The sequence below is a fragment of the Gavialis gangeticus genome, unplaced genomic scaffold (assembly GCF_001723915.1).
Source record: "Gavialis gangeticus isolate Ggan-Ray unplaced genomic scaffold, GavGan_comp1, whole genome shotgun sequence".
Classification (NCBI taxonomy): Eukaryota; Metazoa; Chordata; order Crocodylia; family Gavialidae; genus Gavialis; species Gavialis gangeticus.
Genome location: NW_017729031.1, coordinates 41,913,295 through 41,928,107, shown reverse-complemented (window position 1 = coordinate 41,928,107; position 14,813 = coordinate 41,913,295). Strand labels below are relative to the sequence as shown.

At 60.3% G+C, this 14,813-nt stretch overlaps 1 protein-coding gene across 1 annotated transcript in view; it reads left to right on the top strand.

Annotated features, from left to right (window-relative positions):
* TNS1 (tensin 1) overlaps positions 1-14,813 on the top strand; it is a 57,933-nt gene that overhangs the window by 30,794 nt on the left and 12,326 nt on the right. Inside the window, exons 17-24 of the mRNA XM_019522814.1 lie at positions 2,660-2,856; positions 2,970-3,045; positions 5,108-5,200; positions 6,616-6,651; positions 10,902-11,085; positions 11,586-12,394; positions 14,118-14,204; positions 14,606-14,737. Of these exons, the coding sequence (XP_019378359.1) occupies positions 2,660-2,856; positions 2,970-3,045; positions 5,108-5,200; positions 6,616-6,651; positions 10,902-11,085; positions 11,586-12,394; positions 14,118-14,204; positions 14,606-14,737 (1,614 nt within the window). The remainder of the gene's footprint in view (positions 1-2,659; positions 2,857-2,969; positions 3,046-5,107; positions 5,201-6,615; positions 6,652-10,901; positions 11,086-11,585; positions 12,395-14,117; positions 14,205-14,605; positions 14,738-14,813) is intronic.

Genomic DNA, 14,813 nt, shown 5'->3' with positions numbered 1-14,813 from the left:
CAGGGGGGGTGTTGGATGTGTCCGGCGCTGGGCTTGGTTGCGGTGCATTAGGCGCATTCATGGAGCGGTTAGAAGCCCTTGTCTGGGCCGGGGGCCATGGGCCAGCTTCCCAAGGGCCTGATTTTAGGCTCTAGGCTGGGCATCTTCCTGGAGCTGTGTCAGGTCGTCTCGTATAACACCATGCACCCTGTCCTCCGGTTAACGAGGAGCCGGATGCTTAACGAGTAGGCCAGCGGGGCTGGTGCTACATGAAGCGAACTACTGGGACGTGCGCTGATCGGCTCAAATAGATGCAAAGGTGAAAGAAACTGTAGCGCGTTAGGCAAACGAGATGGTTTCATTAGTGCTGTGGTCATTAGAGGGTAATGTATGTCCCATGGTTCGTAGGGTTGGAAGGGACCTCGAGGTCAAGGAAAGGGACCTCGGGGAAAATTAAGGGTGGAAGGGGCCTCAGGAGGTCATCTAGTCCAATTACAGCCAGATAGAAACCAACTCTAGAGTTGTTACACATTTTCAAGAGCTAACTTAATAGCTGGCTGTCTCTTTTTTTATAGCCGGATGGTCATTTTTATCCCATGATAATTACTTTGCATGTGTGGCCTGTCTAAATTTATTGCGCATTTCACCAATGAATTGTGATAATTACTTTGCACGTGTGGCTGGTTTAAATGTATCGCGTGGTTCACCAGCGTATTGTGAGATACTTACTTTGCACTCATGGCCAGTCTTACCTTGCATGTGTGGCTGGTGTAAATTTATTGCACGGTTCACCAGTGAATTGCGTAATATAGGTAACGTGCAGCAGGAGCCTTGCTCAAATTGATCATACACAATCTTATCTCTCTTGAGGGTCTTGACAGCACCTCTAGTGCTTCGCCGTTGGTTATTTCTACACCTGAATTCATATGTCTGAGGCTGGCTGGAGAGTTTAGCTAGAGCTGCAGGGCTGGGAGATGGAAGAGGGGTGTGACCAGGCCGGGCTGCCCGGAGGGAAGGATGGTTTGAATAGCGGGACATCAAGAGCATTAGAAAGGAGAGAGGGTCGTTAACACCTGCGGAGCAGAGAGATTAGCAGGAAGCAGGGCGATGATGGCAATAAGCCGTTCAGTTTGCCCCCCTGCGTGTGCTGGCACACGTGTGATCCGCTCCTGGTTGGCTGCACGTGGCCAGTGGGGAAGGGGTAGGGGAGGGGGACAGTCAACAGGGGGGTGTGTGTGTGCAAAGATGCATGTTGTATGCAAGCAACTATGGTCTGTGTGTGCGTGTGCGTGCGTGCATGCATGGTGAGGAGCTGCCCAGCACACAACGGAGGGGAAGACGGGGCCACACAAGAGGGCAAAGCCCATCAGCTGCCAGGAGAGGGGTAGTTAATCCCCCCGTAGTGGCCCGTTCTCATCGGGGAGTCAGTAATCGCCTGTTGCCTTCCAGCAAGCAGCTCCCTCAGGATATGTGCAGCCGCACCAGGGCCACCCGTGCTGGCTTGGGCATGCAGAATTACCCCGGAGACTTCCAGGGGGGTAAAACCATCCCCAGTGGTGCAAAGCTACTTGGGGGGAAGGGCTTATGGCATGCATCTGCACGAGTGTCCAGGCCTGTACAGTCAGTCTCCGATACCCTGCGTGACCTTTGACTGGATCTGGCTCCTCCCCTGAAGGTGCCTCAGTTTCCCCAGCTCCCAAACCAGGGCCTGGGAGCCCACCCCCTCTGCTCTGCTCGGTTTAAGAGGAGGGAGACGGTCTCTCCGGCTCGGTGTTCTTGATTCAGGCCGCCAGGGCTTGGCGTGACGAACGTCTCCTGTCCGCAGCGGACGCAGGGACCCTGGCCAAGCCCGAGGGAGAGTCTGCAGGGCGGGGATGGAGCTGGGTGGGGCTCGAAGGCCCGATCCTGGCCGTGCGGGTGGACACGCGCTAGGATGCTTGTGCGGATGCCCGGAGCAGCCGGCTCTAGCACACGTGGGCAGGGCTCGGGCAGCCGGGACGCCCCCAGCTTTGAGGCTCGGGCTCCTTCCTGAAGTCACCTCAGGGGGTCGTGCGCCCGGGGGGCTCTGTCGCCCCCCACCAGCATCTGCTTGGGGCTTGGGCGCCCGCGGGCTGCACTTGGGCTTTGCTGCGTCCGCGTTGCCCGTGCTTGCTTTCCGCTCCGGGCTCCATCCCGTCCCCAGGACCCTGTGTCACGGCTCTGATGCCTGGCCCAGCACGCCGCGAACTCGTGCTTCCCGCAGTGCCTGGGCCCCGCGGCGAGGAGAGGATGCAAGGGCTTTGCTCTCGGCTCTGCCACTGGTGTGTGAGGTGGCCTTGGGCACATCACTTCATCTCTGCAGGGAGCCTGGCTGCATTTCTGATGGGCATGGCCATTTATTTGGGACGTAGCAGGGGGCAGGGCAAGGCTGTCTGCCCATGGGTGCCTTGGTCGCCTTCGAGGCGAGCGCTGGATTCTCCGGAGGGGCTGGAGGTGCGTGACAAGAGGGAGCAAGGAGGTGGCTATGGGGCCATGGAGCCGATGCCCGGGTCCCGGCCTGTCTCCTCATCCCCTCCTGGGAGGAGACGGGCAGATGAATGACCTGTTTCCTTGCCGGTGCCCCCAGCCCCACGGCTGCTCTACCCAGCGAGCTTTTCCTAGTTTCTAACGAGCGCTTCCCTCCCTGTGCTTGTCCGTCCAGGGGTCCAAGCCCGGGACAAGCCCCCCGACGATGCTGCAGCCCCGGCCCGGAGGCGAACGACCAGCGAGGGCCAATACGAGAGCGGGGGCCAGGACGCCAGCCCGGCGCGGAGCCCCACGGCCCGGTCTCCCGTCCACTGCGTCTCGCCGGAGGTGGTCAGCACCATCGCTGCCAACCCAGGAGGAAGGCCCAGAGAGGTACTTTGGGACCCCCTCCCCAATTCCCGGAGCTGTGGGCCTGGGGGGATTGGGGCTGGGTGGGGAGGGGGATGAGATTTGGGGCTGACCGTCTCTCCCACGCCGCTCCGCAGCCTCACCTCCACAGCTACAAGGAAGCCTTCGAAGAGATGGAGGGGATGTCCCCAAGCAGCCCACCCTCCAGCGGCGGTGAGATTTCCCCCCCAACCCCTGCCTTCCCCGTCTCGCCACAAACCCTATACGTTAACCTGAGTAAGTGCCACGGCTCGGGAGCCGGGGATGGGGCGGCGCGGCGCGGCGACCCACGTGCCAGGGGCCCACCGCCATTTCAGCGCTTTCCGCCCAACCTGCTCTGTCTCCTCCACTTCCAGCTCCTTTCATTTCTCCAGCGGCTCTCCAGGACCCCAAAGATGGGGTGGGGAGGACTGGGAAAATGCAACTTTCCTAGGATCCTGAACGTGGCTTCCTCCGGGGCAAGTCGATGCTATGCCCGGCCCTATAATATACCCCCAGTGCTCGGTGCTGGCCCGGCACGTGTCCCCCGAGGGCAGGAGCTGACTCCTTTGAAAGGCTGACTTGTTTCTGTCCGTCTCCCTGCTCTCTCCGTCCTGGGCCAGCGGCCACGTCTGGCCGCACAGGCCTGCTTAGATGCTCGCCAGCCCGTGTGACGCTGTCCTGCGCTCTGGTCTCTGCCCTCTTCCACCCCGCTTGCTCCCTAGGTGCCTTGGCGGTGGGCTCCAGCCGCCGCGCTCCGGGCCGTGCCGGCGTGGGCCATTGCAGCGGATCAGCGAGTGACCAGCAGCCGGCCTCCTGCTTTGGCGGGGCTCTTTGGTGGGACCCTTGTGGGACCAGCGTTCCCTCCTGGCCCGTGTCTGGTCATCCCGGCACCAGTCCAGGGTCCCCATTGCAGGACCCTGGAGCAGTGGCTTTTAACTCCATAGGTGCTGCTCTCTCCCCTCCCACCAGCTCAGGCTGGGGGCGATGCCCCTAGGCATCAAGATGCGGGGGGTAGCAGTGAGGTTGAGAAGCCCCCTGGGGCATCCTGGGTGTTGCCTTGTCCTTGCCCAGCTGCAGTACCCCTCAAATTCAGCCCCCCCAGATATCTGAGCTTTGCGTATGGAGCTGGACAGCCGGGACAACTTTGGTTCCCCACTGAGTGAGCTCGTGGGTCTCGAACCCCTGCACCACACAGTCGCACATTAGCAGCCTGCGCTTTCCTGGTCGCTCGCTGCATCCAGCACATTGCTGACACGGCCGCGGAGACACAAGCTCACGGGGTCCGGCTTGTCTCCGTGCCCGCCTCCCCGCCCCGCGCTGCCAGCGTGGGCGCCCTCCTGAGCCGTCCGTCCGTGCCCAAGAAGGCGAAGGAATGTGCGGACTTCATTTGTCTCCTTCGTTATGCCTCTCGCTGACCTCGTGGGCTGAGGTCTCTCCTAGAAAGCCGGGATTGTCCGGAGCTGGTAACGCAGCGTCAGGGAGGGAGACACCCGCGGGAAAGGGGTGGGAGGAAAAATGCCCAGATCACATCGAGCCCTTTCTGCGAGACTGGCTGCAACACACACATCTCCCGCGTCCATCCGCACCTCGTCCCTGCACGCCCTGGCCGCGTGTCCGTACCCAGCACGTATGCCCATGTTGACATACCACATGCCATTCGTTGCTGATGTGTGTTTGGTGGCCCGCGTGCGTGCGTGCGTGTCTGCACGGACTGCATACATCCGTGCCCATTTAGCTGGCTAGTCCTGATGTGCGTCCTGGTCGCTGGAAGTGCTTTTGTCCACGTCTTCATTTCACGGGCGCGGGTTGGCGTCTCTGCTGGAAGGACTTTGGGAGGGTGGTGGGATTTTTGGGTGAGGGCGGGTCTGGAGCAGGGTCGGGTCGGGGATTGATCCTGGTCCCTTTGCCCGGGCGTCCGGCTTTGTGTCGGGGTGACCCAGAAGCCAGGACTCCTGCAGGTTGCGCCTGGGGTGGGGGAGGTTGTATGACCGTTGCGTGCCTCAGTTTACCAACCCGTCCCAAATCTCCCCTGGTGTCCGGGGGTGCTTCGGGAGGGGATGTCCATCTCGCTCCCCAGGGGATTTGCTTGCGCTGGCAGCTGGGCCAGCAGGCTCGAGCCAGGCCGACGTGCCTCTCGGGAGCTGTTATGCCCGTTATGCGTAACACGCGGAGCTGGCTGTAAACGCGCCGCCGGGGATTTACGGAGCTTTACATTAACAGCTTGCTTCGTGCTCTCGTTTCTCCCTGCCCGCAGTGCGCTCCCCGCCCGGCCTGGCCAAGACCCCGCTCTCCGCCCTGGGCCTCAAGCCGCACAACCCGGCGGAGATCCTGCTCCAGCAGACGGGAGGTGAGTGAGCGCCGGGGTCGCGGAGGCTGCTCTGGGTGCCGCGTCTCCCAGCGCGGGCGGCGTGTGGCTGTGCTACCCACTGCTACGGCCGCAGGCACATTTCTAGGGGTAACGCGCGTGGTGGATGCATTTCCATGGGTGACACGCGTGGCGGGTACATGTCCACGGGTAACATCCATTGCTCATCACGGTGACTAAAGTTCAAGCTGGACTGTGATACCCGTGTTGCTGCCAGCGTTGGTGCCGTGCCGTGGAGGGACCTGGTCGAAGCAGGCTGTGCGGCTGGCAGGGGCTCTCCGTGTGTCAGCCGGGGGTGCTTTCAGCTGTCCCACAGCCTGGGAACTTGACCCTCCCGTCCCCAGCTGTTGAGGTCTCCTTCCCTTCTGCTCTCGCTTCCCTGGGTGCAACCCCTGTGGGCAGAGGGCGAGACCCCTTCATGGGCTGAAGCCATGGGATCGGCGCTGCATTATCAGGAGGCTTTTCATGGGCACAGGTCCAGATCTGGGGTGCAAGGAAGCCCTCCAGCCCCAAATTGAAGGGGTGGGGGGCTGGATTAAAGAGAGAGCATGCCTGTCTCTTCTCAAGAGAGTCACAAAGCTCAGCCTGAGTGCAGCTAGTATTCAGATCAGGCGATGGAGATGCAAACCGTACTCATGCCAGCAGCTCGGAGCCCTTGTTCAGTTCTTCCCCACTTCCCCCAGGTTTATAATCATCTCTGCACTCATTAAGAGCATGCGTCTATCTGCAACCCGATGGGGTGCATGTTAACTGCAGGGGTTGATCAGGAAGCTCCCTCCCCTCCCCCCGCCTTCATTAAGTGAAGAATTGGGGACAAGTTCTTAACGATGGGTTAACTGGGAGGTTTGGACTCTTAGGGCTGGTCCTTAAGGGGTTGCTTTGATGGTGTGGCTACAGCCAGGCGCCTAAATGAGCGCTTTCTTGTTTGCGTCAGGAAAACCCCTGGAATTTGGCTCTGCAAGATTGCCTAAAATGCCTTCCAACCTTTCCCTAGGGGAGGAGGTGTGCAAGGTGGAGGCACACGTACCACGGCCTCTGATATGTTCCTTGCGTGGGGAGCAGCTGGCGGAAAGGTCCCCTTGCCGGCTTCTATGTTCCCTTCCTAATGCTGGAGCAAAGGGACATTTGGGGGTGGCTTTACTGGGTTTCTGCAGGACATTCGGTGGCTCGTGGCTGCTCCCAGTGCCTAACGAAGCGTGAAAAGTGTGTGTGTGCGTGTGCTTGTGCACAGCAGGTGCTTTCCTCTTTCTAGAGCAATTCCATTCACGTGTGCACACGTGTTAGCCGAGGTGTGAAAGCAAAGGTGCTAACTCAGCTCTCTCTCTCTCTTTCTCTCTCTCCTTCTCCCGCGTCTTTCCATGTCTTTCCCTCATCCCCCACCTTCTCCCCCTCTTCAGAGCTAGCTGGGGAGACGGTAGTTGACACAGATGAAGGTAAGAAGGGATTTCCCCGTCAATGCACTCGTGGCTCGGGCCGTTAAAGCAGAGACACTTGGCTGTGTGCTGACAGATCACAAGGGTGTGCAAAACAAGGGGTCTTTTGCAGGGTTTTACCCTGGGAGCTGGACACGGGGGCTAATCTCTCAGCAAATATCCCTGGGCCATGCAGCCCGTGAGTGGCTGTCGTATCAGAGCTTCTGCAGGGGATGCGGTTGAAAGCCGGCAACGTGGCACCAGGGGTTTATCCTGCCACGGCGGAGGCTGAAGTCTTTGGAAGATGTGCCTGGAGCCCGTGTCTAATGGGTACCACCCGCAGTGCCATCGAGCTGCTTCTTGAAGCCACGTGGCCTTGTTATGGGGTGTCGCGGGCAGGCTAATTAGCAGGGGTAGGCTAATTAGCCTGCCCTGGACATGCAAGGCAAAGGGTGATGTGAAGGTGTGAATGGCCCAGTCTGTTCAGGAGCTCTTTGTTTTCAGCCATTGCCCCTTATTTTGCGCAGCAGCTTTTAACCCAACAGTGAAGCTGCCTCGGTGACTTCTGAGGGGGTTGCAACCACACCGCGAGCTCTTGCCATGGGGGGTGATTGAGTCCTGCCTCTGGAGCCTTGTATAAGTCTCTCTTTTTTTTTAAATGACGTTTCTGAGAATGGCTTGAAAAGCATCATTTGAAATTCCAGCTGATTTCAAGGAGAAAATGGGCGTTTTTGGGGTCGTCAAAAGGAATTTTTTCCATCTTTCTTATTGATTTCCCTGATGTCATCAGCCTTAACCATTGGGCGGGTGGTGGAGCACTGGAACAGGCTCCCCAGAGCGGTCGTGCAGCCTCCATCCTTGGAGGTGTTTAAGACCCAGGTAGACAAAGCCTTGGCTGGGATGATGTAGTTGGGGCTGGTCCCACTGGTTGCACTAGATGTGACCCCCTGCCACCCCTCATTTTCTATGAGTCCATTGCAAGCACAACAATCCCTCTTCTCTCCAGCTCCGAATAGGACCCAGGTGCTTGTAGTAACCAGCTCCTTCCCTGCTCTTCACCGCGTCCTGCCCCATTGCAGTGGTAGGATGCTGGTGTCCGCAGGGCTCTTCCCTGTGGCTTGCTATGATGCAGGGTTTTGTCCTGTCTGTCCCGGTGCCTTGTCGCTGCGTGAAAGGGTTTGCAGTGGGCATTTTGAAGACTGCTTTGATTGCTGACTGCTTGTTTCCAGGACTCCAAAGAAAAACAAGGGAAAAGGCATCATTTTAATAATCTCCTGATTTTTAAGCCAAGCAGAACCTGACTCCTGCTGGTTGAACGTGTTGAGTGAGGAGCAGCAATACACAACAGGGAGTTTCAGCAGAGCTGGTTGAGGTTTTGGGGCTGTTATAGGAAAGTTCTGCAGGCTGTAGGGCACTGGGATGTGTTTGGCAGCCTGGCGTGGTACGCGGAGGCACAAAGTTGTAGAGAAGCGGGTTGGACGTGGACCTCCCGAGGTGCCGTCCAGCTGATCCTATCACACTGGAATTATCCACGTTATAGAAACGCATTATTCTGTTGGTTGCAAATGCCCCCTTTCCCCCCCTAAAACTCCCCTCCCCAAAATGACTTGTCAGCGTTAATAGCTGATAGTCAGAGGGGAATACCACCGCGTGCGACGCCTGGTCTAAACCTCTCCTGGCCGTGCCGTGGGTCCAGCAAAAGGTCACCTGCAAACAGCTGCAGTGGAGTCAAAACGCTTTGGGCTTTTGAAGGTGGTTTTATTTTTCCTTGAAGCCATTCCCCGTAAACTAGAGACCCGAGGAAGAACCTCCCGCGTTCAAAAGCTTGTCTGTGATTCTCCCGGCTACGAGGCTCGTCTGATTAACGAGGTGGACCTCAGAAATCCTTGCCTCCACAAGCAGAGCATTTCAAGGACGTTTTTATAGAGTCATAGAAAAATGAGGGCTGAAGGGAGCTCAGGGGGTCACATCTAGTCCGACCCCCTGCTCCCAGCAGCACCAGCCCCAGCTACATCATCCCAGGTGAGGCTTTGTCTACCTGGGTCTTAAACACTGCCAAGGATGGAGACGCCACCACTTCTCAGATAACCTGCTCCAGTGCTTTGCCCCGCTCCTCATGAGACAGTTTTTCCTAATATTCAACCTCAATGTCCCTTGCTGCAGCTTGAGCCCATTGTTTCTTGTCCTGTCACCTGCCTCCACTGAGAACAGCCCAGCTCCATCCTCTTTGCAGCCCTCCTGCAGGGAGCTGAAGGCTGCTGTTCAGTCCCCCTTGGTCTTCTCTTCTGCAGACTAAATCAACCCATTTCTTCCTTGGGTCTTGGTTTTGCTCTGTGATTTCTATGAATGGTTTGGCCATGACCATCGGCTCGGGTCTACTGGGCACAGGGCAGGTACCATAATCCCCAGTTCCAGCTGGGGAAACTGAGGCAGGCGTGCTGGGGGTGGGAAGGGAGCAGCTTTTAGGTGGGTTGCGAAGCTAGGCAGGGGACCCGTGCCTCTTCAGTGCGTGCCCTTGCACTTTCCTTTCCCTCGTGACTGATCCCCGTAAATACGGGCGAGGGTACGGAGCTACGCTTGGCAAGAAGCAGTTTAAAGACAGTTTCAAGGAAAAATAAAACCACTTGATAAAAACCCCGAAGCATTTTGACTCTTGTGGCTGTTTGTGGGTGGCATCTTTTATTGGCTGGGAGAGATTTAGACAAGGTGTTGAACGCGGGGCGTTCTCTGACCATCAGCTGTTAGCTTTGCTTGGGTGTTGGGGACACGTTCTAGGGGGAAAGGAAAATTTGCCAAGAGTTTTGGAGGGAGGAAGGGAACAAAGAGGCTTTGTTTGCAATCTGTAGGTGCCCCGAGACTTCAGGCATTTTTTTGCAAAGGAAGGGCTGGGTTTTTCCATCTTGCTGGAAACTCAATTGACAGCGAATGCTGCAGCTGCCATCCAGCACGAGAGCTACCGGGGGGCGGGGGGTAGCGGCGAATGCGCGGCGCAAGGCCAGGAACAATTGAGATTGGATCATGGCTTGGCTTCAGGCTCCTTGGGTGTCCTTGGCAATGGCTCGAGGGTGTTGCAACGATGGGAAGCAGCATGTGCTGGGCTTGGGAAATACAATCTCGGGGGTCAGGATGCAGCCTGGCTCTTCGGGGTTTAGGTGCTGGGTTCGTCTGGGATGGTTTGGGCAGGGGGTTGATCTAGATGGACGTCCCTGCCAGCCCTGCTGCTCTGTGGTTTCTTGCCCTGACTGTCAACTCCGCTGTAGCAGGCACAGGGCAGGTACCATAATCCCCTGGTTTCAGCTGGGGAAACTGAGGCAGGCATGCTGGGGGTGGGGAGGGAGCAGCTTTCAGGTGGTTTGCAAAGCTAGGCAGGGAACCCATGCCTTTTTTTAGCACGTGTCCTCACCCTTTCCATGGGAGATCTGCCCATGGAAAGCAATGGGAGATCTGCCCATATTCAGAAAGGGAGTAAAATAATAAAGTTTATCTAGTTTAATGATAACTACAGACATCTCCCAGCCCAACGCCAGGGCGTGCGCCGATCAAGCGGGTGGAGAGCCCCAATTGCTGCCCGCAGGATCGAGGCCCCATCCGCCAGCCCTGCTTCTGCGATTCTTCTTTCACTTCTAGGTCTCCCCGCTCCTCGTACGAGTCCCTCTTGGAGTTGGGTGAAGACGCTGGTTTTTTGGAGCCTCTCCCAACCTGACTCGTGGGTGTAGATGGGCTAATTTTAGGCCGGGTGGGGAGTGGAAAATATCCACCATTGCAAGGCAGCGTCAAGGAGCTGCCCTTGCAAAAAGTGCCAGGGAAAGGCTCGGCCAGGATGTTTCCACTGGCAGGGAACGTCCTGCTCTCGTAGAGCCGGGGCCGTGGGGCTGGTCCTGTTAGGTGGGGTTGAGCAGACCCCAGGAGACCCTTCCCCGTGTCGTAGGTAAGCGGCGTGGAGAGTAGAGCCATCCACGTGAGGCTAGATGAGCCACGGCGAATGCTTTGTGGGAAGGTCCTTGCTTTGGCCACGCAGATGCGGGACCCCCCCCAGCTCTGTTTCTGATTAGGCCTTTGCTTTGGTTTCCGTCGCAGGAAAACACGTGCTGGGAGGCATCTGCATTGTGCATGGGCGGGTGGAGGCTCCCAAACCTCGAGCACGGGGATGCACGGGGCTGGCACGGAGGAGCATTGGCACAGGTTGAGTCCGTGGACCCGGCCATAGGTGGGGGCCGGACGTGGCGCCCCTGGCCTCTCTCCGGCTTCACCCCCCCTTGCTTTCCCCCCAGAACCCAGGAGCTACGTGGAGTCGGTGGCGCGGACAGCGGCAACGGGCGGTGGGGGGACACCCCCCAGCCCACCGGCCCCGCAGGGCTACGACGTGGACGCGCCGGTGAGGAACGGGACCTTTGCCGGCGCCTTTGCTGCCCCCAGCCCCCTTTCGACCAGCAGCCCCATTCACAGCGTGGACGGGTAAGCAGCCGGGCCGGGCTCCCCTTGCTGCCCCGCGGCCGTTCGAGCCGCTTGCCGGAGCTTGGGGTAGGATCAGGCGCTGCATTGGCAGCTGGTCTGATGGTCTGGATGGGACCAGGGTGCTAGCCCAGGGGCACTGTGGGATATCCCCTCCTTTCTTGGAGGCCCAGCTGGTCAAAAACCCCTAAGCTGCCCATCCCCATGGCCTCTGGGCACCGGGGTTATGAAGCTTAAGGCTCTCTGCAGCCCTGACCCCACCCCAGTAAAGGGTTATAGGACGGCATCCCCGTCCCAGGGCCGTCCGCCGGGGTCTGGACAGCCCATGGCTAGCAGAGGGCACCGTGGGGCTGTGCTCTGCTCTGGAGAGACATCGCCGCTCCTTGCCTCAGTTTCCCCATGTTTCCAAGCAGGCTCTGGGGGGCCTGTCGGGCAAAGAGCTCCATGCAGGCCGGGGGGAGGAGGAAGAGGAGGGTCAGCCTGCTCTACGCTGTCCTTCGCAGGGTCTCCGTCCTCAGCTACCCGTCAGAGAGCAGCGTCCAGGGCCCGGCGGCATCCCTGCAGCCCTCGCCCGACTCCAGCTTCCTCGCGGCCGCCGCGTCGCAGGCCCCGTCGGCTCAGAGCAGCTACCAGAACGTCTCTCCGTCCTCCTTCGCCGCCGACTACCCCGCCGGGCGAGCCGCCACGCCGCCCGAGGCCCAGGCGCGGGCACCGGCCCAGGTGAGCGTGGCGGGCGTCCACGTGGTGCCCGGGAGCCCTCGTGCCCTGCACAGGACCGTGGCCACCAACACGCCTCCCAGCCCCGGCTTCGGGCGGCGAGCCCTCAACTCCGGCATGGTGGGCGCGCCCGGGAGCCCGGGGCTGGGCCGACACGCCGTGGGCCCCCAGGGCAGCCCCAGCCTGGCCCGGCACCCCGCTGGCAGCCCCGGCTTGGAGCGGCACGTGATGTATGGCTACGGGACCCCCGAAGAGCGGTGCCCCACACTGTCCCGGCAGAGCAGCACCTCGGGGCTGCAGGGGCCCTCCACGCCCTCCTTCCCCGTATCGCCGGCCTACTACCCCGGCCTGAGCAGCCCGCCGTCCTCCAGCCCGGACTCGGGCACCTACCGGCAGGGCAGCCCCACGCCGCAGCCCGCGCTGCCCGAGAAGCGGAGGATGTCGGCGGGCGACCGTGCCCACAGCCTGCCCAGCTACGCCACGGTCAACGGCAAGACCTCCTCGCCCGTGTCCAGCGGCATGTCCAGCCCCGGGGGCGGGAGCACCGTGGCCTTCCCCCACACCCTGCCGGACTTCTCCAAGTTGTCCATGCTAGGTAAGGACTCGGGCTCTCGGGTCTGGTTCCTGGCTCGTAGGGCTTTGCTGGCTGCCCCGTGGCACCAGGAAGGGATGCTTCCCCCTCCTCAGCGTGGCCCGGCCTGGGGGGTGTCCCCTCGCTGTGCGGTGATCCTGTCTGAAATATCAGGGGTATGGGATGATAGTCAGGCTGGAAGGGGTTGCACCTAGTCCAGATCAGGCCCGACTAAACCGTGTCCCTCCAACCTGCTCCTGGATGTTTCTGAGGCTGGACACTGCATCGCTTCTTGGGAGAGAGCCCCTCCTCATCCCCTGCCTCAGTTTCCCCTGCCGCTGCTTGAGGCCACGGCTCCTCGTGCCATGTCCCATGCAGTCTCCCCCTCCCCTCCCCGCGGCGCATCTCGCCTGCGATGGCCATGGAGCGGGTCGTGTGGTCCTTGCTCAAGCATAGCTCCCAGTCAGGTCGCTGGCAGGGTCTGGGGGGGATCTGATGGACGTCGATGCCTATCCTAGATAGCTACCGTCCGGCTGGTGCTCTGCTCCAGGGCTCGCGTACAGCACCCTGGTCTCTGCCCCGTCAGCTCGCCTCCCTCCTGCCCATCCAGTCCCATGGATGAGCTTCCTCCGGCCCATCCTCCCCTTGGCCGCGGGGCCCTTGCCCTGCAGCTCGCGGGGCAGCTGGGGACAGCGACCTACCCCCTGGGCTCCTTCCTTGTGTCCACGTAGGCGATGGCTCGGGGGCAGAGGTCCCATCCGGTGTTTTTATTCTTCTGAAAACAGCTCTCAGAGGATCAAAACAGGAAAGTGCGGAGGAGAAGCAAAGGCAGAAACACCCCAGTTCAGGGATGGAGGAGAAGCCAGGGGTGCTTGCTCTCCAGGCCTCCTTGCATAGAGGATCATAGATCCACCAAGGACCGGGGAGGAAAGGGGCGCGGGGAGCGCTGGGGCAGGGGGCGAGGGGCACGGCCTCTGCACCAGCCCTGCCGGGACCGCAAATGCTGGAGGAACGGGGGAAACCCCTGCTCGGACCCGGGCAGTTGCCCGCCAGCTCCTTTGGTTTCTTCCCTGAAACCTTGGGGTTTCTCTGGAGCTCGGGGGCACCCTTCAAAGGATCTTGCATCACCTGGCTGCAGGTCCCCGGTTGAGAAGAGCTGGTTTAAAGAGAGAAACGGGGGGAAAAACCCTGGCCAGGCCCCGTTTTTTCTCCCTTGATCTCATCCATGGGCTGCTTGCCTTTTCCACCCTGCCCGTTTCCATCAGGGTCCCGGCTGCAGCCTCTCCCCCCCGAGCCGGCGCCCACGTAGCAACCAGCAAAACACTGGGAAACAACACGTCGACGGGGTGGGGGACCGGGAGGTGCCCGATTGCGAGGCCCCGCTCGTGCCTTCAGTCTCGTCGCCCGGTTGTGGAGGTTTCCCTGCTTTGGGAGCATCGGGGACTCGGGAGCTTTGCCGGCTTCTGCTGGCTCGGAGCAGCCCCCCCCAAAACCTCCTGGTTTGCAAGCTGTCGTGCCCCCGGTGCACCGGGAGGACTGTTACGGCCCCGCTGCATGAAGGTGTCAGCCCACGGGCTCTGGAAATTTCGGCTGCGTGGCTAGTGCTGGGAGGAGAGGAGCCTGGGTTCGGGGTCTGAACGGCGCCTCGGTTTGGGAAGGTTTCCAGACAGATCCAGGGACCCCTGGGGTGGGGGGCTGCATGTCTTTTGCTGCGTGGCCTGATTTTTCTCTCCGTCCCCCCACCCAGACAGCAGCCCCGAGACCCGGGCGAACGTCAAGTTTGTGCAGGACACCTCCAAGTACTGGTACAAGCCGGAGATTTCCAGGGAACAGGGTGAGTGGGTAGCCGAGGCCAGGCTGGGATTTATTTGCCCCGCTTCTCCGGGCTTGTCCACCCAGAGCCCTTCCAGAGAGGCCGACCCTGCTCGGTCTCCAGCCCCCCTTGGCCGGTCACGTAGCCGCCTCGTGCCTCAGTTTCCCCTTCTGTCACAGAGGCCGTGCACTGCACCGCGGCGGGGGGTGCGAGTGGATCTGTTGCAGGGTTTGGAGATGCTCCAGTGCCAGGGATTATAGATCAGTGCCCCAGATGGGGCCAAAAGAGGAGGGGAAGCTGCTGGGGAAGGAATGAGGAGTCTGGGTGCTTCATGCCCCGGACTCCGGCAGGCACCAGCAGACCCCGCGGTGCTGCACAAAGGCCTGGCATCGCACTCACGGCTCTCGTCCCCATCCCTGCAGCCATCACACTGCTGAAAGACCGGGAGCCCGGGGCCTTCATCATCAGAGACAGCCACTCCTTCCGCGGGGCCTACGGGCTGGCCATGAAGGTGGCGTCGCCTCCGCCCACCGTGGTGCAGCAGAACAAGAAAGGTATTGTGTGCGTGCATGTGCGTGCATGCATATGCGTGCATGTGTGTGTGTCCCACGGCCCCGGGCACGAGCCAAT